This window comes from Camelus dromedarius, chromosome 24 (genome assembly GCF_036321535.1).
Source record: "Camelus dromedarius isolate mCamDro1 chromosome 24, mCamDro1.pat, whole genome shotgun sequence".
NCBI lineage: Eukaryota > Metazoa > Chordata > Mammalia > Artiodactyla > Camelidae > Camelus > Camelus dromedarius.
Genome location: NC_087459.1, coordinates 29,795,399 through 29,819,989, shown reverse-complemented (window position 1 = coordinate 29,819,989; position 24,591 = coordinate 29,795,399). Strand labels below are relative to the sequence as shown.

The 24,591-nt window shown below is 49.6% G+C and overlaps 1 protein-coding gene and 1 pseudogene across 10 annotated transcripts in view; both read left to right on the top strand.

Moving 5' to 3' along the window:
- The window catches only part of TRRAP (transformation/transcription domain associated protein), a 97,024-nt gene that overhangs the window by 65,089 nt on the left and 7,344 nt on the right, over positions 1 to 24,591 (top strand). For 5 of the 10 annotated variants that reach the window (XM_064478692.1, XM_064478690.1, XM_064478687.1 and 2 more), the window contains 19 exons: positions 72 to 193; positions 481 to 694; positions 2,457 to 2,636; positions 4,569 to 4,715; positions 5,911 to 6,030; positions 6,239 to 6,526; positions 6,676 to 6,813; positions 7,491 to 7,603; positions 8,031 to 8,166; positions 10,369 to 10,560; positions 12,729 to 12,957; positions 13,554 to 13,819; positions 14,401 to 14,501; positions 15,524 to 15,725; positions 16,927 to 17,091; positions 18,543 to 18,633; positions 19,840 to 20,039; positions 20,893 to 21,154; positions 23,838 to 24,063. In XM_064478692.1, coding sequence (XP_064334762.1) covers positions 72 to 193; positions 481 to 694; positions 2,457 to 2,636; positions 4,569 to 4,715; positions 5,911 to 6,030; positions 6,239 to 6,526; positions 6,676 to 6,813; positions 7,491 to 7,603; positions 8,031 to 8,166; positions 10,369 to 10,560; positions 12,729 to 12,957; positions 13,554 to 13,819; positions 14,401 to 14,501; positions 15,524 to 15,725; positions 16,927 to 17,091; positions 18,543 to 18,633; positions 19,840 to 20,039; positions 20,893 to 21,154; positions 23,838 to 24,063 — 3,392 coding nt within the window. The remainder of the gene's footprint in view (positions 1 to 71; positions 194 to 480; positions 695 to 2,456; positions 2,637 to 4,568; positions 4,716 to 5,910; positions 6,031 to 6,238; positions 6,527 to 6,675; positions 6,814 to 7,490; positions 7,604 to 8,030; positions 8,167 to 10,368; positions 10,561 to 12,728; positions 12,958 to 13,553; positions 13,820 to 14,400; positions 14,502 to 15,523; positions 15,726 to 16,926; positions 17,092 to 18,542; positions 18,634 to 19,839; positions 20,040 to 20,892; positions 21,155 to 23,837; positions 24,064 to 24,591) is intronic. The other 5 variants (XM_064478694.1, XM_064478688.1, XM_064478691.1 and 2 more) reach the window with 3 other exon arrangements.
- On the top strand, positions 22,510 to 23,712 carry LOC105099365 (large ribosomal subunit protein eL29-like; annotated as a pseudogene).

The window sequence follows — 24,591 nt, the reverse complement described above, 5'->3', positions numbered from 1 at the left end:
AAGACTTTGAGCATGTCTTTTCTTAAGTAGACGTAATTGAGCTTTTCCTTTTAAAAAACAAACTTGTGCAGACGCCTACACTCCGGGAGAAGTCCATTTTGCTTGTGAAAATGATGACCTACATAGAAAAACGTTTTCCAGAAGACCTTGAGTTAAATGCCCAGTTTTTAGACCTCGTTAACTACGTCTACAGGTAATCACAGCAGTTAACCAGATGTTGTGCGTCGGTCCCTCATGTGTTCTCTGACCAGCCAGTGACGTGCCTGTAATTTTCTCATCGTACCTAAATTTTAAATGTTCATTTAAATACTGAATCACAAAGAATGTGTCGGCATCACTGAGCCTTTTTCTCCAATACTGCGTCAGCTCGTGATTTGGGACACGCTTGGCCTTCATGGTGGCAGTCTGGGGGTTGGCATCCACTTGCCCTCTGCCCCTTCTCATGGCTCTGCTCTCTCGGTGTCACTCCCCCGATTACAGGGACGAGACGCTGTCTGGCAGTGAGCTGACTGCAAAACTGGAACCTGCCTTTCTCTCTGGGCTGCGTTGTGCACAGCCACTCATCAGGGCCAAGTTTTTCGAGGTTTTCGACAACTCTATGAAGCGGCGCGTCTATGAGCGACTGCTCTACGTGACCTGTTCCCAGAATTGGGAGGCCATGGGGAGCCACTTCTGGATCAAGCAGTGCATTGAGGTAGGGCGAGCAGCTCAGCTCATGTGGCCGGGAGGTGCCCGCATGCAAGGTGGGTTAGGAACCTCCCCCCGAGAGCCGCCTTTGATCTCTAGGAGGCAAGGAAAGACTCACAGCTGGAAGGTGGCGCCACGGCTCTGCCCCTTGGGCGAGGGCGAGGGGTGCTGCGGGCCGGGGCCGTCTCAGGGGGCGGCACGTCGGAGGTCTCCCGTGTTTCTCACGGGGTCTGGTGAGACTGCTCACTTTCTTGTTTGCTTCCTTCATTCTTGGGCTGAATCCCCAACTTGCTGCACCAGGCAGCCTGGCTTCCCCGCAGCAGGTGCCTCAGCTGTGCTAGGGCGACTGGCGCCAGGTGACTGTGTCTTGTGGATGGACGGCAGTGCAGTTCTCCTTGAGGGAAATGAGAGCTTGTTAACGATTTCCACGGGTGCTGAACGTGTTTCCAGAGCTGCAGGTGCTAATGGTAACACAGTGGGCAGAGGCCCCGGACTGATGCTTCATTCATTCAGGAGGCCTGTTGATTGCGGTCAGGCGGCAGGCCCTGGTCAGGTGGGAACAAAGATGGAAAAGACACTGGACTGTAGGGACAGGGCTGGTGGAAGCGCACAGCCAGGAACCCGCTGTCCCTCCCGTCCTCTGTCCTGTGTGTCTGGTCCATCACCAGCTGTTACCCACGCGAGACCACTGGCTTTTCTCCCTGCCCCTGTCTCTCTCCCTCTCTTAGCCGTTGCCATCCCTCACAAAGATGACGGGACCATGTCCTCGGCGTTCGCCCACCTTTCCTCCGGCCCACCGGGGTGGTTCTGGCAGAGTAAAGCAGACTATCCCTCCTTGCTGTTGGGCCAGGCACAAGAGCTACCCTCCAGGACACGGTCTCTCTGGCCCCCGTGTGCCCGGGCCTTCGCTCCTCTCTCCAGCCCTGTACTGTTCCTCTGCCCCTCTCTCATTAGTGTCCCCTGCTGGCCTTTCCACCTGTGCCACATTCCTGACCCCCTTGCCCAAGCGGGCACCCTTGTATTCTCTGTCACTCTGCCCGTGCCTGGGCTGTGTCCTCACAGGGAGTTTGTGTCTGTTCATGTTTCGATGTTGGTCTCTTCCTTCTCTCCGAAACTTCAGCCTCACCAGGGCAGGGGCACCGTCGCTGTGAAGTTGACAAGTGAACATCCAGGTCCTTGCACAGCACCTCGTGGGTGTTCAGTAAATAGTTGCCAAAAGAGTGCAGGAGAGGCTTGGTCAGGACAGCGTGGGCAAGGCCGGGGCTGTGGGTACAGTCACGGGTAGGGGGTGCTGTGTTTTGGAGATCTCGTGAGCCCCACCCAGGGGCTTGCGCGGGCCCTGCAGGCTGTGGGAGGGGCGCCACGGTCTGCAGTGTGGGGGAGGATGGGTCTGAGTAGGGTGCATCGGGGTGAGTGAGGATGTTGTGTCCAGGCAGGAGGTGAGACTGGCAGGACGTGGTGATGAGGTAGGGGCAGAGCGGGAAGGAGAAGTGGGTGTGTGAAGCGAGGGTATCCGTGCTTCCTGCGTAGGGTCGGGGGGTGGTACTCTGAGGCAGCAGAAGAGGCATCCTGACTGGTCGGGGAAGGAGGCGTCGAGTGTGCCTGGACGCAGGGTCAGAGGTGCCTGAGCGGGGATCCCGTCTAAGCCGGGGAGGGGTGTGGAGCCTACTGGGCGGGGGCCATCACTGCGCGAGGTGTTGACCGGGGTCTGTCCACACCTGCTTGTGGGCCGTGTGTCAGGTCTCCCTTCTCTCCTTCACCCCCTCCAGCTCCTCCTGGCCGTGTGTGAGAAGAGCACGCCCATCGGCACCAGCTGCCAAGGGGCGATGCTCCCGTCCATCACCAACGTCATCAACCTGGCCGACAGCCACGACCGGGCGGCCTTCGCCATGGTCACGCACGTCAAGCAGGAGCCCCGGGAGCGGGAGAGCAGCGAGTCCAAGGAGGAGGTACCACGGGGCCGCTGGGCCGCCTTTCACAGTGGGATTCCCATTTCTGCTGAAGGATTTACGTCAGCCGTGGGTCTTATTAGGACAGGAGCGATGTGTCAAAGCCTGCCTCCCGCTGAAAGCTCTGAATGTGGTGCCTGTGTTCAGTTAGATTGTCTTCCCTTTTTTTCATGTTGAGGTATAACTGACATGCATCACGTTAGTTGCAGGTGTGCAACGTAATGATTTGATGCTGGAATACACTGAAATGATCTCCACGGTGTCTACCTTCCATCACCACACATGGTTACAGAATTTTTTTCTTATGACAAGAAATTTTAAGATTTGTTCTCAGCAGCTTTCCGATACACAGCACCGCGTTACTGTCTGTGGGCACACGCGGTGCGTTGCATCCCCGTGGCTTATTAATTTTGTAACTGGAAGTTTGTACCTTTTGATTCCTTTCACTCATTTCACTCACTGCCCCCCAACCCCCAAAAGCCCCTGCCTTTGACAACTGCCAGTCTTCTCTGTCTTCGACCTTGTGTGTGTGTGTGATTGTGTGTGTGTGTTTAGATTCACATATAAGTGAGATCGTATGATCTGTCTGTCTGACTTACGTCACTTAGTACAGTGCTCCCAAGGTCCATCCACGTTGTCACAAATGGCAAGGTTTCAGTCTCTTCTATGATTGAATAATACGCCATTGTTTACACACACACACAATCCATTCATCTGTTGATGGACACAGATTACTTCCATTCAGTCAGGTTTGTTTAAGGTAGAGTTGAGAAGCATCTTGTGTTCACTTTGAGAGGTCACTTTATATCGGCTCCTGCTGCTCAGCTCGGGGTATTTTACTGTTCGGTGACTTCTCTCTGCAAGTTAGCAGTAGCCCATGTTGTGTCACAGAGCACCGCCCTGGGGTGGGACGCCTGTTGTAAAGGAACCGTGGCTCTAGCTGGCTCCACACGCAGCCTGCCGGGAGTCTCCCCGTCTCCGCCCAGTCCTGGCTGGAGCAGCTGTGAGGCCAAGAACTAACTGACCAGCAAGGCTGAGGCCTTTTTCCAGCTGCTTCTCAGTCCTCCATGTGGCTGACACTACCCAAGGCACAGATCCTTAAACTGTTTCTTTTGGGTTGTTGGCCCTTGGAAGCCTGGTCTGTCTGGAGCGTTGGGTTTTAGAAGACAGCCCCCCAGTATTGAAGGAGGAGGGACCCTCTTTGCTTTAAAAGGGGTAGTTTGTACCCTCTGTTATATGTAAGGTATCTACTTGTTTTACTAACAAGGTGTAAAATTTTTTTGCCAGCACTTAGCACTTGCTAAGTACTAGATCATTTGGTGACATGATGTTTTTTCTTTCTGTAACCCCCCTGTGTGAAATAAATTGCCAACTTGGAGGTGATTCTTCTGCATTTTCAGGGGCACACATCAAATGGTTGATGACTTGACTTGGAGCCTAGTCTGACGATTGGATTTTGACTCTGACTTCCCAGAAACTTCAGACAGAAATAAGACTTACTCTTTTTGGGGAATGACTTGTATAAAACACTGTGTCGCCAAGATTCTGTGTGTTGACCCCAACAATGTTCTTATGTGCAAGGCAGCCAGGCAGCTATATTGCATTTTGAGGAATGGCAGGCTGTAATTCCTAATAACTTTATTATTTTTACTGTTTAAAGTTGTACTTTCTAAAAAATTTTGCTCTCCATAACCCACATATGAAAGCAAAACGTTGACATTTTTACAGTGTCATGTAAGAAAGAAAGGGGTAGGGCTGGTGTAGTTTAATCTAGTTGTTTATTTTAGAATTTAGGATTTTTTAAGTAATTATAAATTTCCAGGAAACTAAAATCTTACTTGCCAAAAATGTAAGGAGTTTGTAAGAGTTACGGTTTTTGACTTTCTTTACGATGTGACCCTTTGTTTTTGCGTGTGTATTTTTGTTTTTTAGGATGTGGAGATAGATATTGAACTAGCTCCTGGAGATCAGACCAGCACACCCAAGACCAAAGAACTCTCTGAAAAGGACATTGGAAACCAGCTGCACATGTTAACCAACCGACACGACAAATTCCTTGACACGCTCCGCGAAGTGAAGGTCTGTGCAGATCTGGGGGGGTAGTTGTGGTCTCCCCTCCCCCCAGCATTCTGAACAGTCCATGAACCTGTGGGACTCCCCGTTCACGGCTCGAGATGCGCATTTCTGTTGGTGGGTCTGTGGTCACTGAGTGCTTTGGCCTCTGCTAAATTGACTTGGAGCCAAGAGGCACCTGACACCCTGACTGGGATGAAGGGAGCAGCCACATGTGCTCAGGCAGGCTCGTTCCTCACGGTCTTCTTCACGGGGCAGCCTGAGTAGCAGACAAAGAGTATTCTTCACTTTAGTGTTTCCACCCGTTTTCCTTGGTTTGTGCATTTGTCATAGAGACGTGATTCCCGTCTTGGGGCTGCTGTTGGGTAAAAGGCACAGCGTAACCGTGGTGCGTGCGTCTCTGGCCCTGTCTCCATCTTGGGGTGCCAGGGCCCGCGGTGGGCTGGCGAGCATGTGCCCAAGCCCCTCTGCGCCAGCTGCTTGAGGCCGTGTAGGGAGGTGGGCATCCGGGAAGCAGCTAGAAACCTGGCTGTTGAGAAGCAGTGTCTGCAGCAGATTCTTGTCAAAAGCAACAAAGCTGTGGACAAAAATCAAATGCATCTGTGGACGTGGTAGGTCCTGGGGGCCCTCGTTCCCACCCCGTTCCCACCTCGGCCCACTCACAGGGTGTTCTGGGCCAGACTGGTCCAGTCACTTCCATCTCTGGTCCACTGTCAGGTTCAGAGACTCTGAACTGTCACGGTTCTTGATTTGTTCTCAGAATTATTCCTGTTGGCAAATCACGTAGCTCGTATGTGTGTTTCTCCTGTTTCCCCTACATATTTTCAGTAGCCTCTGCTTTGAAGGCACTTATATGCCTCTCGTCTGCATTTGTAGCACCAGCATCTTGTTCGTGCTTCTTGGACGTGGAGGAATCAGTAATAATAGGAAATGCCCTTGAAAGTTAAAAAACGTAGGCACATTGTTGGTGAGCCCCTCACCCACGCCCATGCTCAGCTGCTCAGCTCACCAGGGGTTCTGGTGCTCAGAATCTGTGTTTCACTTTGCCCTGACGTTTGTTTGGGTCAGTTTGGGAGCAGAGGGGCATCTATCTGGTGGAGTGTGGGACCGCAGTGTCCCCCGGCACAGACGTGAGAGGCACCTGCACGGCAGGAGTTTGAGTGCGCGTAGGCCCGGCTACACCAGTCTGTTCTCCCCGCAGACCGGAGCGCTGCTCAGCGCCTTCGTCCAGCTGTGCCACATTTCTACCACCCTGGCAGAAAAGACATGGGTCCAGCTTTTTCCCAGATTGTGGAAAATTCTGTCTGACAGGCAGCAGCATGTGAGTATATTTCATAAATCCTCTTTTGAAAACTGTAGTGTTTGCTTTTAATAAGTATTTGTGAGAAAAAGTGATCTTAAATTTCAAAGAATGAGGAAACTACTCTTACTTAAAAGTGAATTATCAGAAATAGCCCAGATGCCATGTGAGAGAGTAGGCATGCTGATTTTTGAACAAGGGCCCAAGTCACCGCGCTGCTTGGTTTCAGGCGCTGGCTGGGGAGATCAGTCCGTTCCTGTGCAGTGGCAGTCACCAGGTGCAGCGGGATTGTCAGCCCAGCGCCCTGAACTGCTTCGTGGAAGCCATGTCCCAGTGTGTCCCCCCCATTCCCATCCGACCCTGCGTCCTGAAGTACTTGGGAAAAACCCACAACCTCTGGTTCCGGTCCACGCTGATGCTAGAGCACCAGGCCTTTGAAAAAGGTCTGAGCCTGCAGATTAAGCCGAAGCAAACGACGGAGTTTTATGAGCAGGAGAGCATAACTCCACCTCAGCAGGTGAGGCCTCACTGCTTTTGTCGATCACGTCTTCCTTGTCAGTGACTTCGCGTTTTCGATTTCGTTGTAAATCGTGGTACCGTGAAGTTGCTTTGCTGGGAAGAATGGTTTTGTCATGGGCACTCAGACACCGGCGTCTGTGTCCTCAGGAGATCCTGGACTCCCTCGCCGAGCTGTACTCCTTGTTACAAGAGGAGGACATGTGGGCGGGTCTGTGGCAGAAGCGCTGCAGGTACTCGGAGACGGCAACCGCCATCGCCTACGAGCAGCACGGCTTCTTCGAGCAGGTAGCGCTGCCGGCGGGTGCGGGGGCGGCCGCGGGAAGGCCGCTGCTGGCCGCGCTTTGCTGTCGCGTCCTCAAGTCAGGTCACACTCAAATAGAAGTTTGCTGTTTATTGGGAGCATTTATTTATCCTACACATAGAGGCTCTTTGATCGAGGTCTCAGTTTAAGAGAAATGTGCATATGTGACATGAACATTTTTAGAGCTCTGTCCTGAATCCCTTACTGTCAGCTGCTCACGTGAATGCGTTTTATTTGCAGTCCTTGGTCCTGAGGGAAGGGTAGGTAGGTTGTGTCTAGTGTAAGACTAACCTTGTACCGGTCCTTTTGCTGCAGTAGGGTCACTGTCACAGGTGCAGTCACCGCCCTGTGTGGGACACTGAGCACAGACACTCCAGCAGCAAAGGCACGGGCTGTGGCCCCTCCTTTCATTACCACCGAGGATGGAGAGTGAATGTGGGTCTGGGCAGAGTCTGCTCCTTCCCTTCTGTGCGGGGAACTGTGCACCTGCCTCCTCCCACTCTCCTGTGTTCTGAGTGAAGAATTTGGGGTGCCAGGTGACCTGAGAGAAGAGCATGAGACACTCCTAGGTCTGGGATCCGGCTTGTCCTCAGTCACTGGGCAGTGGTCATACAGAGGTTCTGGTTAAACAGCCGTGTGAAAGCATTATTAACTTTTTTAGGCACAAGAATCCTATGAAAAGGCAATGGATAAAGCCAAAAAAGAACATGAGAGGAGTAATGCATCTCCCGCTATTTTCCCAGAGTACCAGCTTTGGGAGGACCACTGGATTCGGTAAGCTGAACGTGATGTGTTCAAAGGTCAGCTAAGGGGACCAGTGAAAAGTCTCCAGTGTACTCTCACGAGTATTTTTAAAAGGGATCTTTGCTACTTTCTTTATGGCCCCAAAGGAAAGAACAAACAAAAATCTGCGCATAGCTGTCAAGTCTTGAGTCACTGAGAGTGTGCTGGAGAAACAGTAAAACGAGCTCAGATTCCAGGGCTCTGAGCTCCCTGCTGTGGGCAGGGGGCAGGGGGGCTCTCACTGCCTCAGGGGAGTGGTTTCCTGGGGCACGTCAGCATCCCGCAGAAGCCTCCCTTCTTTGTGTGGGCAGCAGTTTCTTTTTCCTTCTGTGGATTGGAAGTGAATGGCTAGATCCTGTCTTCTGCCCTTTCTGAGTCTGTGTGGTAACTGAGTTGGTCCCGAATCCATGGTCTCTAGGTGCTCCAAGGAGTTGAACCAGTGGGAAGCCCTGACAGAATACGGCCAGTCCAAAGGTCACATCAACCCTTACCTCGTCCTGGAGTGTGCTTGGCGGGTGTCCAACTGGACCGCCATGAAGGAGGCCTTGGTGCAGGTGAGACGTTCCTCCTGCCTCCCAGGGACACATCCACTCTCAGGTTGTAGTCTCTGCAGCCACATGGGTCTCTTCGGCCAAAGTCATGAACCTCTGGAGATTTCCCTTCACTCGCAGCAAGCTGGGTATTTTGGCAGATGAAAGATAGCCTCACTTTCTCTTTCTGGTTTATTTCACTTAGAATGACCATCTCCAGAGCCATCCACATTGCTGCAAATGGCGTTATTTTATTATTTTTATGGCTGAGTAGTATTCCACTGTATAAATATACCACACCTTCTTTATCTAATCATCTGTCGACGAACATTTAGGTTGTTTCCGTGTCTTGGCTATTGTGAATAATGCTGCTGTGAACATTGGGGTGCAGGTATCTTTTTGAATTAAGGTTTCCTCTGGATATATGCCCAGGGGTGGGATTGCTGGATCATAGACTTACCATATTTTTAGTCTTTTGAGGAGTCTCCATACTGTTTTCCACAGTGGCTGCACCAAACTGCATTCCCACCGACAGTGTAGGAGGGTTCCCCTTTTCTCCACAGCCTCTCCAGCATTTATCACTTGTGGACTTCTGAATGATGGCCATTCTGACTAGTGTGAGGTGATACCTGATTATAGTTTTGATTTGCATCTCTGATAATTAGCAATATTGGACATTTTTTCATATGCCTATGGCTGTTTGTGTTCATTGGAGAATTGCTTGTTTAGTTCTTCTGCCCATTTTTTTGGTTTGGGTTGTTTGTTTTTTTCTTGTTAAGTCATATGAGCTGGAAATTAAGCCCTTGTCAGTCTCATCTTTTGCAAATATTTTCTCCCTTTCTGTAGGTTGTCTTTTTGTTTTGCTTATGGTTTCCTTTGCTGTGCAAAAGTTTGTAAGTTTAATTAGGTCCCATTTGTTTATTTTTGCTTATATTTCTATTGCTTGGGTAGACTGCTCTAGGAGAACATTGCTGAGATGTATGTCAGATAATGTTTTGCCTGTGTTTTCTTCTAGGAGGTTTATTGTGTCTTGTCTTATGTTTAAGTCTTTGATCCATTTTGAGTTTATTTTTGTGTGTGGTGTGAGGGAGTGTGCTAACTTCATTGATTTCCATGCTTCTGTCCAGTTTTCCCAACACCATTTGCTGAAGAGACTGTCTTTATTCCATTGTATGTTCTTGCCTCCTTTGTCAAAGATTAATTGACCCAAAGTTTGTGGGTTCATTTCTGGGCTCTCTATTCTGTTCCATTGATCCATAAGTCTGTTTTTATACCAATACCAATACATGCTGTTTTGATTACTGTAACTCTGTAGTATTGTCTGAAGTCTGGGAGGGTTATTCCTCCAGCTTCATTCTTTTTCTTTAGTAATGCCTTAGCAATTCTGGGTCTTTTGTGATTCCATATAAATTTTAGTATGATTTGTTCTAGTTCTGTGAAAAATGTCCTGGGTAATTTGATAGGGATCGCATTAAATCTGTAGATTGCTTTGGGTAGTATGGCCATTTTGACAATATTAATTCTTCTAATCCAAGAACATGAGATATCTTTCCATTTCTTTCAGTCATCTTTAATTTTCTTAGTCAGCAATTTGTAGTTCTCCACATGTAAGTCTTTCACTTCTTTAGTCAGATTTATTCCTAAGTGTTTAATTTTTTTGGATGCAGTTTTAAAAGGGATTATTTCTTTACTTTCCTCTTCTGATGTTTCATTGTTAGTATAAAGAAATGCTACTGATTTCTGTATGTTGATCTTGTATGACAGTAAAATTTTTGAATGTTCACTCACATTTTTATAAACCTGAATTGCTGCTTTCTGTCTACTTCCTTATATAATATGGAACAAGTTAGGTCAGTTTCCCAGGATAACAATGTGACTTGGAGATGATTTAAAAGATGAGCACATATTTAATAATTTGAAAATTCACTTGCTGACTTTGTTGATCAGTTTCCCCCTTTTTGGAAATACCAGTGACCTTAAAGCAAGGAGCTTGTGGCATGCCTTTGTAGCTGGAGAGATTGGCCACTCACTGGGATTTGGAAAAGGAGAGTATCCCGAAGAAATCTAAATGCAAGCTTCTCAGAAAAAAATGTGTCTGTTTATAGCTTAATTTCTGTTTTTTGCTTTGTATAATCGGCTGCACAAAAATTGACTTCACTTTTTGACTGTCACCACTGAGACAGTGGTATACCTGTTGCTTCCTATGTAATGTTCTTTCACCACCAGGTAGAAGTGAGTTGTCCAAAGGAGATGGCTTGGAAGGTCAACATGTACCGTGGGTACCTGGCTATCTGCCACCCCGAGGAGCAGCAGCTCAGCTTCATCGAGCGCCTGGTGGAAATGGCCAGCAGCCTGGCCATCCGCGAGTGGCGGCGGCTGCCCCACGTGGTGTCCCACGTGCACACGCCTCTTCTTCAGGTGGGTACAGTGCCCTCGTGGGAGCACAGCCTCATGGGCCCGTCAGTGGAGCACCTCCTGTCCAGGCTTAGGTCTGTAAGCTGAGCAGGCCGGAAGAGAGGGAACTCCTTCCACTTGTCCTTTCCCATTTAAAATCGTCCTCAGAGAAAGGAAGGCTAGAGTCAAAATGGAGAGAACTGAAATGATGCTTCTCAGTTTGGGAGCTTCCATGGGATCTAAGCAACAGACCATTCTCAGAAGTGATTCTGACGATTTTCACTTTTGCTTTAGAAATGTTCTGTAATGCCCACCGCACAGCATCAGCGTGACGCCCCTGTCCAGCCCAGAAAGCCTCTCATCCTCTGAGGCTCTTACAGCTGCAGTTAGACTGTGCCTTGGCTTCTTCCCTTGTGTATCGTCTTCCCTGCTTCTGAGTTCGTTCAGCCACGCAAGCCATTCAGTGGCTCAAATCTAAAGGCCTACCCTCCCGCGGCCCCTTGTGCACGCTGCCCCGCTCCACGGGACGTGTTTTCCCCCCGACCCAGCCCCTGCGTACACGCGCACACACTCCAGGGGCTCTGCCAGCTTTTTTCCTCTTACCTGGTGCCTCACCTGGAGCAGCTTCCAGGGTTATTCAGTGAGTAAAACTGTAGGCTGATGTTGTAACAGAAGTTCAGGAAGGTCATACTTCCCCTGCTTTAAAGAATAGTTTTGAGACTTTAACTGGTAAATTCGTTTTTATAGTTAGTGTATAAATAGGCTTTTTTAAGTTATGTAGTTGTTTATTAATATACTTAGATTATCTTGTCTTCTTCATAGTGAACCAGAAGTTCATTGAAGCAATTAGTCTCTTACTTTGTTTCGATGCTTTTCATTTCTGTATCTGTTATTTGTGGCTTTTGCTCAAGGTGTGCACTAATGTTACTTTGCAGGTGTGTAACGTCTCTAATCTAGGTTACTAAAACAGTCTAAAGCTTTGTATTTAAAGAGGACTTTTTCCTTCATATCCTAAAAGTGCAAAGGTGGGTCGCATGTTGTAGCTATTAGGAAGAAAGTTACTACATTGAACACAGGAAAAAGGTGTCAATTCAAGAAATATTCATTATGAATGACTGAGTATTATTATGATTGAATGACTGAGTAGCATTGTGAATGAATAACAGTTATGAATAACTAAGTAGAAATTATTACATAGTTACATATTCAAAGCATGGAGTATAAAATGTAGTATTTCAGACAATCTTGATTCAAGTATTCTGGAAGTGATTAAAGGCACTTGCGTATCTGTTCCACTGCTTTGGTCATGGCTGATCCTCAGTAAATATCTTTGATTAGCTTGGTTATAAAGCTGACTGCATTTAGAGATGGTTCCCACCTCCCCGTTAAAGTCAAACAGAAGAGTACCGAGTACTGAACTTAGCGCTGTTTGAGACATTCACACAATTTAAAAACATATTCTGGCTCAATGGAGCATGTAGCTGGAGGGAGATGATGACACATCCATAAGAAGCAAAATTTAAAGGAAGAGGGAGTCTGTGACTCAGGGCCACACGGCAGCACAGGAAAGAAGCACAGGGTTTAGAGAAGGGAAAACCCCTGTGGGAGGGGAAGGTGGGACCTGACGGGTAGAGTTTGAATAGGCTCAGAGCTGTGGCCGGGGCATCCCGTAAGGAGGTGGAGCCGGCAGCACACTTGGGGTTTAAAGGGTGGTGAACTGGACAGATCTGTAGGGATGTGATGGAAGATGCATGTATCAGCCCCAGGAGTCATTAGAACTGTGTCCTAAGATGCTCACTATGGCTCTGAGGGTCACACGTTAATGGAAGGAAAGCTTGAAGGCCGAGGGTGAGGTTGTTCTGGTCTGACATTGATAGAGCCACACTTGGCTGGTGGCAAAGGGGGTGGAAAAGAGGGTTGTTGGGGTGAGGTGGGGCGGGCGGTGTATACACCTTTGCCCTCCCAGTCCCCGGCTTCACAGCACCTGCGGAGTTCAGGGGAGCCTGAGAGCGGCGTCTGAGGTGTGGGTAAGTCAGGTGTGGCATCCGAGGCATCTGAAGAAGCCCCATGCTTCCTGCAGTAACTGAGCCGTGGGGCTTCCCAGCAGTCAGGCTCCTGATGGACTCTGGCTGGTTCCCTCGCTCACCCTCACCCAGCGCTCACTGTCGGCTCTTCACACTGGTCCCCTGCAGGCAGCGCAGCAGATCATTGAACTTCAGGAAGCTGCACAGATAAACGCAGGCTTGCAGCCTAGCAACCTGGGGAGGAACAACAGCCTGCACGACATGAAGACGGTGGTGAAGACCTGGAGGAACCGGCTGCCTATCGTGTCGGACGACTTGTCCCACTGGAGCAGCGTCTTCATGTGGAGGCAGCATCATTACCAGGGTAAACCTACCTGGTCCGGCATGCATTCATCATGTAATTTTCCAGACACCCCACTGTTCTGGTTTCATGTCTTGGTTGTGTTTTGTTTTTTCCCTTTTACCAGATTTTCTATTTTTTGGCAGGTATGGTAGATGGTGGTTGGTATGACGAGGGTAAGGAGGAAGGGGGTGAAGGTGGGAGGAAGTCCCCGTCCCTGTTGCCTTTTTCCAGCCAGAACAGACTTGCTGGACACTGCCTGTTGCAGGGGGCGCAGGCCCATGGGGTCGGAGCTGTGGGTTGTGGCCCTCTGTGTTTTGAAGCCCCCCGAGGAAGAGCTGCTCTCAGGTGGCAGTGAGCGGCCTTCCCAGTTTCCCTGATCCTCGCTGCTCCTCCCCTAAACCTGTCAGGCGTCTGTTGAGAGCCACCTTCGTGTTTTAGTTAGCCAGGATGCTAGCGCTCAGCTTGGTAATTGGTGCTTCTTGTATCTTACTTTTGATGCAGAATACAGGGAAAAGTAATGAGGATTTATCACAGAGCTTCCCATTTTCATAAGCCATGTGTTTGTTTTTCATTTTTTACTTAAGCCTTAGTTGTGGAACACTTTGAACGGCATTTGACTTGGGCTGAGAACCCATTTCTTTGCTCTCTAGCTATTGTAACTGCGTATGAGAATAGTTCTCAGCATGATCCAAGCTCAAATAACGCTATGCTGGGGGTTCACGCATCGGCTTCAGCAATCATCCAGTATGGGAAAATCGCCCGCAAGCAGGGACTGGTCAATGTGGCTCTGGACATACTAAGTCGCATTCATACGATTCCAACCGTTCCCATCGTGGACTGCTTCCAGAAGATTCGGCAGCAAGTCAAGTGCTACCTCCAGCTGGCAGGTGTCATGGGGAAGAATGAGTGTATGCAGGTAGCGTGTCAGGGGACCCGGCGCCCGGCCGCGCCCCGAGGTCTGGGAGGAGGGGCGGGGCCGCATGGAGATTGCCAATGCCCCCTGGGGAGGAGGGCTGGGGCTGCACAGACACAGCCTGCGTCATGGGGAAGAGTCCTGCCCAAGCAGGGGAGGGACAGGAAGCCACTTGAGTATTTGGATTGCATTTGGTGGTCTCGCTTCTACCGTATAAGTGGTTAATATTAAGGAAAGAAAACTTAAAACTGCGGGATTGTGAGGGTATCTCGTAGATTTTGGCCATGTTCAGAGGGATGTTAATAAAAACATTGAAACTGACTAAATACATAAAGCTTTGGAGAAAATGATACCCTTAAGGTGTCTAGAACTGAACTTGGCATTTAGTGATTCAGTTTAAATACTACTTAAGTAAATCGTCAGTCAGTCAGTAAGTATTCATGGTAGACAGATCTGTTGTCAGTTTAAAGTATATTTGTCAATGGCCTTTGGGACTTACTGCCTAGATCAATATTTTAATGAGGTTTTTATATTACTGTCTAGAAATTTCAAGACATTCTTTTCTGTTGTTTTTTTATAAACAGGGCCTTGAAGTTATTGAATCTACAAACTTAAAATATTTCACAAAAGAGATGACAGCTGAATTTTATGCACTGAAGGGAATGTTCTTGGCTCAGATCAACAAGTATGTATGTTGTGTAGGTGGAGGATAAGAGAAAAACTCATCAGATTATTTGAATAGTTATTTATAACTTGAAGCCAACATGAAGGTCAGGCTAGAAATTGGTATGATTTAGTGTTATCAGGGGTGGCATTTCAGACATTGTGCCTCTATGAAGACAGTACCTGGCAGCAGATTGACAAGCCCGTTTGATCTGTAGTGCTTAAAGCTTTTTAAAAATGAAGTGCTTGAGGGGAAGGATATAGCTCGGTGGCAGAGCACATGCTTAGCATGCACAGGGTCCTGGGTTCAATCCAGTACCTCGATTAAAATAAATAAATAAAAGAAAAAAATGAGTTGCATGAACACTGAGTTGCTGATAACGTGTTCTTAGCATGCCACTTTGGAACAGAGTTGATTCCTTTTACGGAGATTATTCTTAGAGCTGGGGTCAGTCAGCTGTAAAACAGTGCGTTGGGTCCTCAAAAACTATAACCATAGACCTATCACGTGACCCAGCAATTGTGTTCTGAGGTTTTTACCCAAAAGAATCAAAAACGGGACTCAGGCAGGTACTTGCTCATGAATGTTCATGGCAGCACTGTTTCCTGTAGCCAAAATACTGAATTAACTGAAATGAACAGATGAACAAAATGTGGTATATACACACAGTGGGGTGTTATTCAGCGTAACAAGGAGTGAAGTACTGGCATGTAGTGCAGCGGGGGTGGACCTCAGAGACACTCTGCTAAACGGAAGAGTCCAGACCAAAACTCACATCATGTGTGAGTCTGCTAACGTGAAGTACGCAGAGTAGGGAAATCTGTAGAGACAAGAAGCGCGCTGGTGCCCGCAGGGGCTGGAGGTTGAGGGGGTGGAGAGTGACTACTTACTGGTTAAGGGTTTTCTTTGGGTAATGAAAATGTTCTGGACCACACCATTTTGAATGTACCAAATGCCATGGAATTACTCACTTTAAAACGGTTGGTTTTATATGATGTGATGTCCACCTAAAAAACTCATGTTTCGGTTTTGTGTCCTCACAGGTCTGAGGAAGCAAACAAAGCCTTTTCTGCAGCTGTGCAGATGCATGACGTGCTGGTGAAGGCCTGGGCCATGTGGGGTGACTACCTGGAGAACATCTTTGTCAAGGAGCGGCAGCTGCATCTCGGAGTGTCTGCCATCACCTGTTACCTGCACGCCTGCCGGCATCAAAATGAGAGCAAATCTAGAAAATACTTAGCCAAGGTGAGACAGAGAATTAGCTTCGACCAAAGACCATCTGGAAGCCTTCAAGTCTGCATGGAAATTCAGCTACATACTAATCTGTGCTGGGTTCAAGGCGTTACTTCATGCCTTACCTGTCAGTTCCCTTCATTCCTCAGAGTATAGTCCATGGTTCTACTTTAAGGCTGAAAAGTTGAGGCCTGGATATACTTGGGGTCAGAGGACTTTGAAGCAGCAAAACTGAGCTTGGAGTCTGAGTCTTAGGACTCAAGGCTGGTGTTCTCTGTGGGATCTCACACTGGACACACATTCCTGTAGGCTGATGGGGGTCTGCAAGGAGAACTTATCTGCTAAGACACCCGTTAGAGTCTGGCCTCTCACCTGCGGGGACCATGCACACAGTCACGGAGCGGTCAGCCCTAGTCACAGGCGACACCGAATCGCACAATCTCTGCACACTTGCAGGGTGAGGTCTCAGTCCTCGGGGTCCTTGTCCATGGTGCCCCAGAGTAGCGCCGGGCACCAGGTCCCTACTGACATGTGCCAACAGGTGATCCCTCCCAGGAGACACATAAATGCAACCCAGAGGCGGTTCTTTCAGAAAACTTAAGAATTCTTAAGTTGTTGTGCTTTTGTCCATGAAAGGTTAGGATTTTTTAGATTCCTTGGTTTAATGTCAAAGTTCGACTTGAACATTAGCACCTAGTAGTTAAAGCAACTGTAGAAACAAACCAACTATAGTAACACTGACCCCCTCACGGTCTGAGTCCAGATTTGCTGACTTGTAGATGGAATTGTTTCAGACAGCTGCAGACGCCGGGCTGCCACCACGGGGCCTGCCTGGTGCTAGGGTGATGTTCACCTGGGATTTTTAGCTAAAGTCCATTTTGTTCTGCTGAGATGACAGTGTGAAGCAGCAGGCGGACGGGCCCTTGGTGTCACCTGTTGCCTCCTTGAGGTCACACTGGCCACCACTAGCCAGGTGATGGGATCAGTTAGTAATTGGCTTTAAAGCTAAATCTAGATGAAAACTGTATTTATATTTTCATTTTAATTTGTAAGATTTATATCTAAATTTAGCGGTGCTTTTGGACTTTTTGCAGATCTTTTCCCACGGTGCCAGTAAAGCTATTCTTATACAGAATTTTAATGTTGGGGAGAAGTCACTTGGTGAGAGCCTGTGAATTTTTATTCAACTCTAAAACTTTCCCTTCCATCTTAGGTGCTGTGGCTCCTGAGTTTTGATGATGACAAGAATACCCTGGCAGATGCTGTGGACAAGTACTGCATTGGCGTGCCACCCATCCAGTGGCTGGCCTGGATCCCACAGCTGCTCACCTGTCTGGTCGGCTCGGAGGGGAAGCTGCTTTTGAACCTCATTAGCCAGGTGGGAATACCAAGACATCTTTGGTCACAAAAAAATTAGTCTTCATTCCACATCCTTTTTTTCCAGAGAGAAATTGTGCATGCTCAGAGTTTTGAAACTGAGTCAGAGAGATGGGAAGATGTAGACAATTAGAGGTCACTTGATGTAAAGCACAGTTAAAAGCAATTGAAGAGTGTCAGGGTTGGAGTGAAATAATCTGCTGGAGCATTGCAGTATTAAACTGGCAGTGGCTTTCCTTGAACATGTTGCCACATAAGATACAAGTAAAAATGAACATCCTCTTAAAATGCAAGCTCACTGGTGAGTACTCAGAGCTACTCACGTGGGTGTGTATCCAGTCGATACTTCATGGCTGACTTCCCATCGTGTGCCCTGCAGGGCTTCCCTTTGGAATAAAACTCACCCCAAACTGTGGTGTTTGCTGCCCTTGGTACAGTTGTTCAGCTGCTGCTGTTAGACACTGAAAGTTGTGTGCACCTGGGCTGGGCTTGGGGATTTGGACAGACTAGGGCGCTAGGTCCCGTAGGACCATGGTTACAGAATGGGTCCAGATTGGCCCTCTCCTGTGGAAAGACCGGGAGGTGGAGGAAGGGGCTGAGCAGGAGAGACTGGGATACAGTTCCGTCTGGGATCGAGTGCCTTTGTAAAATCAGAGAGTCGTAACTTTTCAGGAATGAACAGCATTGTCACCAGACACGTAGGAACATGCTCCTCATCGTTCTGTTTTTTACATGTCGCACATCATCTACGCTGTACCCAGAAGTGGTTTTATTTTTAACTTGAGGGCCTGCAGCTCTGTTCCTGGGTAGCGGCATTTTCTTGGACCTTATCTGTCAAGACGGAGATTCCATCTACTTGGTATTGTCATTCGTTGAGCATCTCATAACAGACACTAGCCAGCCACCCTGCCGCCTGTGGCAGAGCTGGGTATGTCTGCTCAGCCCTCCTGAGGGAGCCGTGTAACCGTAATTTGGTAAAACTGGCGTTTCTTACCTTAAAGAGAAAATTTTCAGTCACCTCCTTGCTGCAGTTAAGCAGAGTAAAGTTACTAATGAGCTTAGTTGTCAGAATCAGCTCACGATTCCTGGTGAATAAAGACTGATATCATTTTGTGTTTTCCTGTCATTTGCCTTCAGTGAGATGCAAGAACTTTTCGTATTTTGTCTTCCTCATATTAACTGAATTAAGTGAAAGTGTGGTTTCTCTGTGATTAAGAGTCCTGGAGCAGAACTGGCGAAATCTCCATGTTGGTCGTTGTCAGGTCTTTTAAAGCTGAATTAGATGTCTGACTTGCTGTTTAATGGCCTCCTGTGTATCCGGTATCTGCTCCCTTGGCCCAAGTGCAGGCCAGCGGCCCACTTAGGATTGACGCCAGTTGTTTTCGATACAGATTCTCTCCGTCCAGCAGCACAGTGATGAGTGGTGGTCCTCACTTCTCTGTCTCTGAGCAGGTCGGACGAGTGTATCCCCAGGCCGTCTACTTCCCCATCCGGACCCTGTACCTGACCCTGAAGATAGAGCAGCGGGAACGCTACAAGAGCGGTACGTCCCCGCGGGCGCGGGGCTGGGTCCCGGGCGGACAGGCTCCTGCCTGCGGCGCACTCCCAGGACGGGGGCCGGTCTCGCCTTTAGCCACTGAGGGGACGCTGGGGCTGGGAGAGCAAACCCTGACCTCCCGGTGGGGTTCATGGTTCTCCTTCACCACGATGTGCTGAGTGTTGATTTACCTAAGAGATTTGATGCATAAGTAGGAAAAGTGTATGAAATTTTTAGGTACAGATAATGGTGAAGCATAACTTGCCTCGATAGTTAGAAATGAGTCCTGGTAAACAGTATAAATGTCAGTTACTGTGTTGTAAAGAATGTCTTCATCTGTCAGGAGAATCCACATAGAAATCAATCTTACCAAATGTAAAAATTTACTCAGAAGTTTTTAATCCATATCGAATAGCCCTAGGATGTAAAGAAATAACTCATTTAACGGTTTCAGTTACCCACTCAGCGTGGTGCTTTGTAAACAATTAAAGCACTGTTTGCTTCACCATGCTCTTAATCCGTAGACAGTCACGCTGCAGGCCAGAGTCGTTCTTGGAAGGTGACTCCATCCCCCGGGCAGTGGCGGCCTTGCCACTCCTGTGCGGGGTTGGGTTAGCACTGCACAGCACGTCAGCTCCGACCTCCTGGGTCCAGGACTGAGGCAGATCGTGTTTTGGTCACTTGAAAGTTAACGATTTTTATTCTAAGTGACCTGAAGCTAGAAAAATGGGCAACAGGTATTCAACATACCTCTTATGTATTTTTTCAAAAATGTCCTTTTCCACGTGGGTTTGGCTTTCCTAGATGAAAACGTGGAGAGTGACTTGTTAACTACTTGTGGATCCTCGGAGCTGTAGTGTAAAGAATGTATTGTGACATATTTTGCCAGACATTTAAAAAGTGAACGTTCAGATTCAGGTGAAGTCAGAGAGCGAGCTTGGTGAACACGGTGCCCTCGCCCGCACCCCCAGTTCCTGTGCTGTTGAACTTGCCCGCTCTCAGCACATGTGCTTTCTGGGGCCCGGTTGTAGACAGCCATGCTCCCCATAGCGCCCCACCCCGTTAGATCCACGTGGCCCCCGGGGAAGCGGTCCCGTGACGTGTCGCACACCGGCAGGAACCAGCGTTCCTTTGGCCGGTGGGTCCTTAGAGCACCGACTCTCCCATCGGTCAGTTTGGCGCTGACATTGGCGTTGTGTGTGTTGCTCTCAGATTCTGGACAGCAGCAGCCAAGTTCAGTGGGTAACCAGTCCCATTCTGCATCAGATCCAGGGCCCATAAGAGCAACAGCCCCCATGTGGCGCTGCAGCCGAATCATGCACATGCAGCGGGAACTGCACCCGACCCTGCTGTCTTCCCTGGAAGGCATCGTCGATCAGATGGTCTGGTTCAGAGAAAACTGGCACGAGGAGGTACTGGATACGATCTCGGGAGTGCTGGCTTCCTGCGGAGGGACGTGTCGTTCTGTGTGCATCTGTGGCTGTATTTGCTCTCGATTAGCTGCCTGGTCATTTACGTGTGTCGCAGAATTGAGCGGTGGGGCAGCAGGGACTTGCGTAACTCTGCACGCTGGTGCAGCCTCGAATACTTGCAGCAGAAGACGTCAAAGGAAGGAGATGAAGTTGAGAAAGCCATTTCTGGCCTTAAGATGTTCACTTTGTTCAGTTGTCTGAGCTTCGTCACTTAATACCACCACTGACCAGGCAGCAGTGGTGGCTGTGGGCCCGGACAGCTCCCTGGCTGCCAGTCTCTGGGGCTGGGAGCCGCTTCCGGTGACCTTTCAGCGGCTAGGCCAGCTCCATGGCGTTGGTGTGAGCTGTTGCCAAAATACTCCGCCTTGGTTGCCCAGAGTTTCAGCCAGTTGGCCACAAGCCCCCCAGTTAGTGCCGTGTTACTTTGAGTGCACACGCGCGGCAGTAGCACTGAAGCTGTGGCGGCTTCCTCGCTTAATCAGCAGAAGAGTGTGTGTACGACCCAAAAAATGGGATTTGAGGTTTTTTGGTTTGGGTTTTGGGGTTTTTGTTTGTTTGTTTGTTTTTGTTTTGAACCGTTCAGGACAGTTGCTCCTCATCGCAAACACAGCTCACAGTGTGGGCGTCCAGGCGTCCCCTGGTCTGCACACTCTGATGACAGCACCTGGTGGGCGCCAGGTGCCACAGAGAGCTTTGGTGGTGGTGGGGACGTGCTGGACAGCTGCGTTCGGCTGGTTGGTTGCTCAGATCGAGAGCTCTGTTTTGTGAGTTGCCTTGGTCCCTTTTCCCCTAGGTTCTCAGGCAGCTCCAGCAGGGCCTGGCAAAGTGCTACTCTGTTGCATTTGAGAAAAGCGGAGCAGTGTCCGATGCCAAAATTACCCCCCACACCCTCAACTTCGTCAAGAAGCTGGTGAGCACATTCGGGGTGGGCCTGGAGAATGTGTCCAACGTCTCCACCATGTTCTCCAGTGCAGCCTCTGAGTCCCTGGCCCGGCGGGCACAGGCCACTGCGCAGGACCCTGTCTTCCAGAAGCTGAAGGGCCAGTTCACAACTGGTGAGTCCTGCTTTGCTCTTCCTAATCCAGGGGCGCTTCCACTCACATTTCTCCTTCATCTTTAACGTCTGAGCTTAGTGTATTCATTTGTTTTCGTGAGCACTGTGTGGGTGAGCTGTTACACTGTGTTTAAAATACAGGCTCAAATCGCAAGGAAACAGCCACGCTCCCCGCCTGGGACCGCAGGTCCTCCCCCAGGTGTGGGAGCCAGAGCGCGGGGCTGCACGTCGGGGTGGGCACGGGCTTCAGGGCAGCCTGCTCTTGCTTCTCTGTCCTGCCTCCTGCGTGGTTTAATGGGAGGACTCAACAGTGCAGGGTGGGGCGGTAAGACTCAAAGGTGCAGGACTCCAGGTGACGAAGGTCAAACCTGTAGTGCATTCTGGCGGCAGAATCTGTCCCTGGGGACATGACCCACAGGAGCTCGGATTGCGGCTCCACCTCTTTCTGTGTGATCTGTGGTAAGTGGCCTGGTCTCCCTCAGCCTAAGTCCTCGTCTGTCGTGGGGACCTCGTCCCCCTGGTGCACACACAGGCACGGCCACGTCCCCTGGAGCTCCTGCTCATGCGGTCTGTCATCCTCTGAGAAAGAAAGGGTCTGAGATGAAAGTTTTATGGGAGCCATCGTATTTTATTTAAAAGAAGTGATACTCAGTGTTTCTTTATTGTAAAACGTCCAGATCATTAAATCAAATGTAGTCTGAAACAGAGAATTAGAAGTGGGGCGAATCATCTGGATTTTGATGTGAAAAAAAAAAAAATGACGAAAACTAAAACTTAAAAGAAGACAGCTGTGAGGCTCTGATCCACCTCAAACTGCAGCAAGTTTCAGGTATAAATCAAGAGCTGGCCGTCCCCTCTGGCCGTCAGTTCTCTGGGACCCTGGTATCAGAGGAGAAGAGCTGCACCTCCTTGTCCAGCGGTGCTGCGTGCGCTGGCTGCCAGCCAGAAGTCTGTGAGGACGGGAGGAAAGTTCACAGCAGTACCTCGAATTTGTCCCAGAAAAGGGAGACTGACCTGCATGCAAACACTTGTACACGAGTGTTACAGCCCCAGACTGGAGTCTAGCCACATTCCCCTCTAAGGAGAGCAGGTAGACAGAGGGCGGTGCTTCCATTCTCGTGTAAAGCAAATAAAGAGGAGTTAACTGTCGCACACACAGCAAGTTGGGTGAACCTGAACGAAACTATGCTGAGTGCAGAAAGCCCATCTCAGGATTCCTGCTGTGTGGCTCTCATTTATGAAACACATATGAAATGGCATAATAGTCAAGACGGAGAACAGATGAGTGGTGGCCGGGCCCCGGGGCTGGGAGGAGGTGGGCGTGGCTCTGGGAGGCAGCGGGCGTCTCGCTGATGGACAATGAGCATCCCGGTCACGGGGCTGGTTGTGCAGCATCCCCACGTGACGCCCACAGAGGCACAGGTGCACACATAGTGCTCCTAACTGGCGAGTCTGCATCAGCCCTGCGGGTTGTGCCAAGGCCAGTCTCTTAGTGTCAGGAAGGGGTGTATGGCTCTCTCCATACAATCTTTTGCACTCCTATGAATCTGTATTTGTTTCAAAATAAAAGTTAATCCAAAAAAACGAACAGAAACTCACTACATCAAGATCAGCCCTGAGCTTGGGAGCACTGTCCTGGTCCAGAGCTGTGTGAAGCTGCCTGCGTCTGGCTGGGTGGCCCCTGCCTCCCCTCGTGTCGGTGTGTGGCGGCCTCTCCTGCCACCTGCTCCAGTGACATCATGCCAGAGTTAAAGGGAGACCAGAGAAATGCCACAGGAAAAAAATAAAAGTTCATGGACTGTCATAAAACTGATGACAGCTGCATACGGTTAAGTTTGTGCATGGGTGTGACGATTAGAATTGCTGGACTAGCGTGTGCTGTGCTGCGTGTCCGTGCCTGCGACCTCATTTAATCCTCGGGGTCGGAGTCGGGGTCTCCCGGCTCCGGTACAGGCATGGCCAAGTCGAAGAACCGCACCACACACCACCAGTCCCGAAAATGGCACAGAAATGGCATCAAAAAACCCCGATCACAACGATACGAATCTCTTAAGGGGGTGGACCCCAGGTTCCTGAGGAACATGCGCTTTGCCAAGAAGCACAACAAGAAGGGCCTGAAGAAGATGCAGGCCAACAACACCAAGGCCATGAGTGCATGTGCTGAGGCTGTCGAGGCTTAAAGGCCAAGGAGGTCAAGCCCAAGATCCCAAAGGGCAGCAGCCTCAAGCTCAGTCGACTTGCCTACATTGCTCACCCCAAGCTCGGGAAACGTGCTCGTGCCCGCATTGCCAAGGGTCTCAGGCTCTGTCAGCCAAAGGCCAAGGATAAGGCTCAGACCAGGGCCGCAGCTGCAGCTCCGGCTCCGGCTCAGTCTCCCAAAGGCACCCAGGCCCCCACAAAGGCTCCAGAGTAGAGCCTTTCATCTATTGATGAGAGGATATAAGGACTAGTGTGACCCCTGGGCAGCTGTCTGCGTGGGGCTCACGTCTACTTGTGCTGTTTGTACAAATTAACCTGAGGCAGGATCTGTCAGTCAAAAAAAAAAAATCCTCGGGGTCAGTGCTCCAGACCAGATATGGAATATGCCTGTGTCCCAGCGGGGAGGCACTTGAGCAGCAGTTCTGTAGTGAGTTAGAAACCATCCAGATGACTAAAAGTGTTTCTAATTATCTTTTATTTTGAAGATTTTGACTTCAGTGTTCCAGGGTCCATGAAGCTTCATAACCTTATTTCTAAATTGAAGAAATGGATCAAAATCCTGGAGGCCAAAACCAAGCAGCTTCCAAAATTCTTCCTCATAGAAGAAAAGTGCCGGTTTTTGAGCAATTTCTCAGCGCAGACCGCTGAGGTGGAAATTCCTGGGGAGTTTCTGATGCCGAAGCCGACACACTACTACATCAAGATCGCCAGGTGAGTGAGCCTCCCGCCGGCACTCTGCAGTCGGGCTATACCCGCCCTCATCTCTCCTTTCCCCGGAAACGGGAGAGGGCCCAGGGTGGCCCAGGGTTTGAGGCCCCTGAAAGAGTCTGGTCTAACCGGAGGGCAGGGTGCAGCATCACATTTGAGTCAGGTTTGTGTTTGTGTTTATGTTCTCTCAAAAGAACCCTTTTTGAGCCCCGTGGAACTTGACAAAGTATAAAGTTCCCAGTTTTCTGTAAACTCTTCAAGCCCAGTAGTCACAACAGGGTCAGACGGTTGTCAGATTCACTAGAACGTGTCCTGTCTCACTCACGATGTAAAGAGCCGTGAAGCGGCGGCCCTCGACATTAAGGCGTTTCATCCCTTCCCTCCGAATCCGCCTGTGTCCCGTGGCCCGCCCTCCTCCTGCCTTCTGCTCGCTCCTTGGGGCACCTGCCCCTGCTGTGCCGGGTGGGGGCCGTCTCCGCTCCCTCCTCCTGCGCCCCCTTTGCCTGGCGTCCCCTCCCACGCAGATTGGTC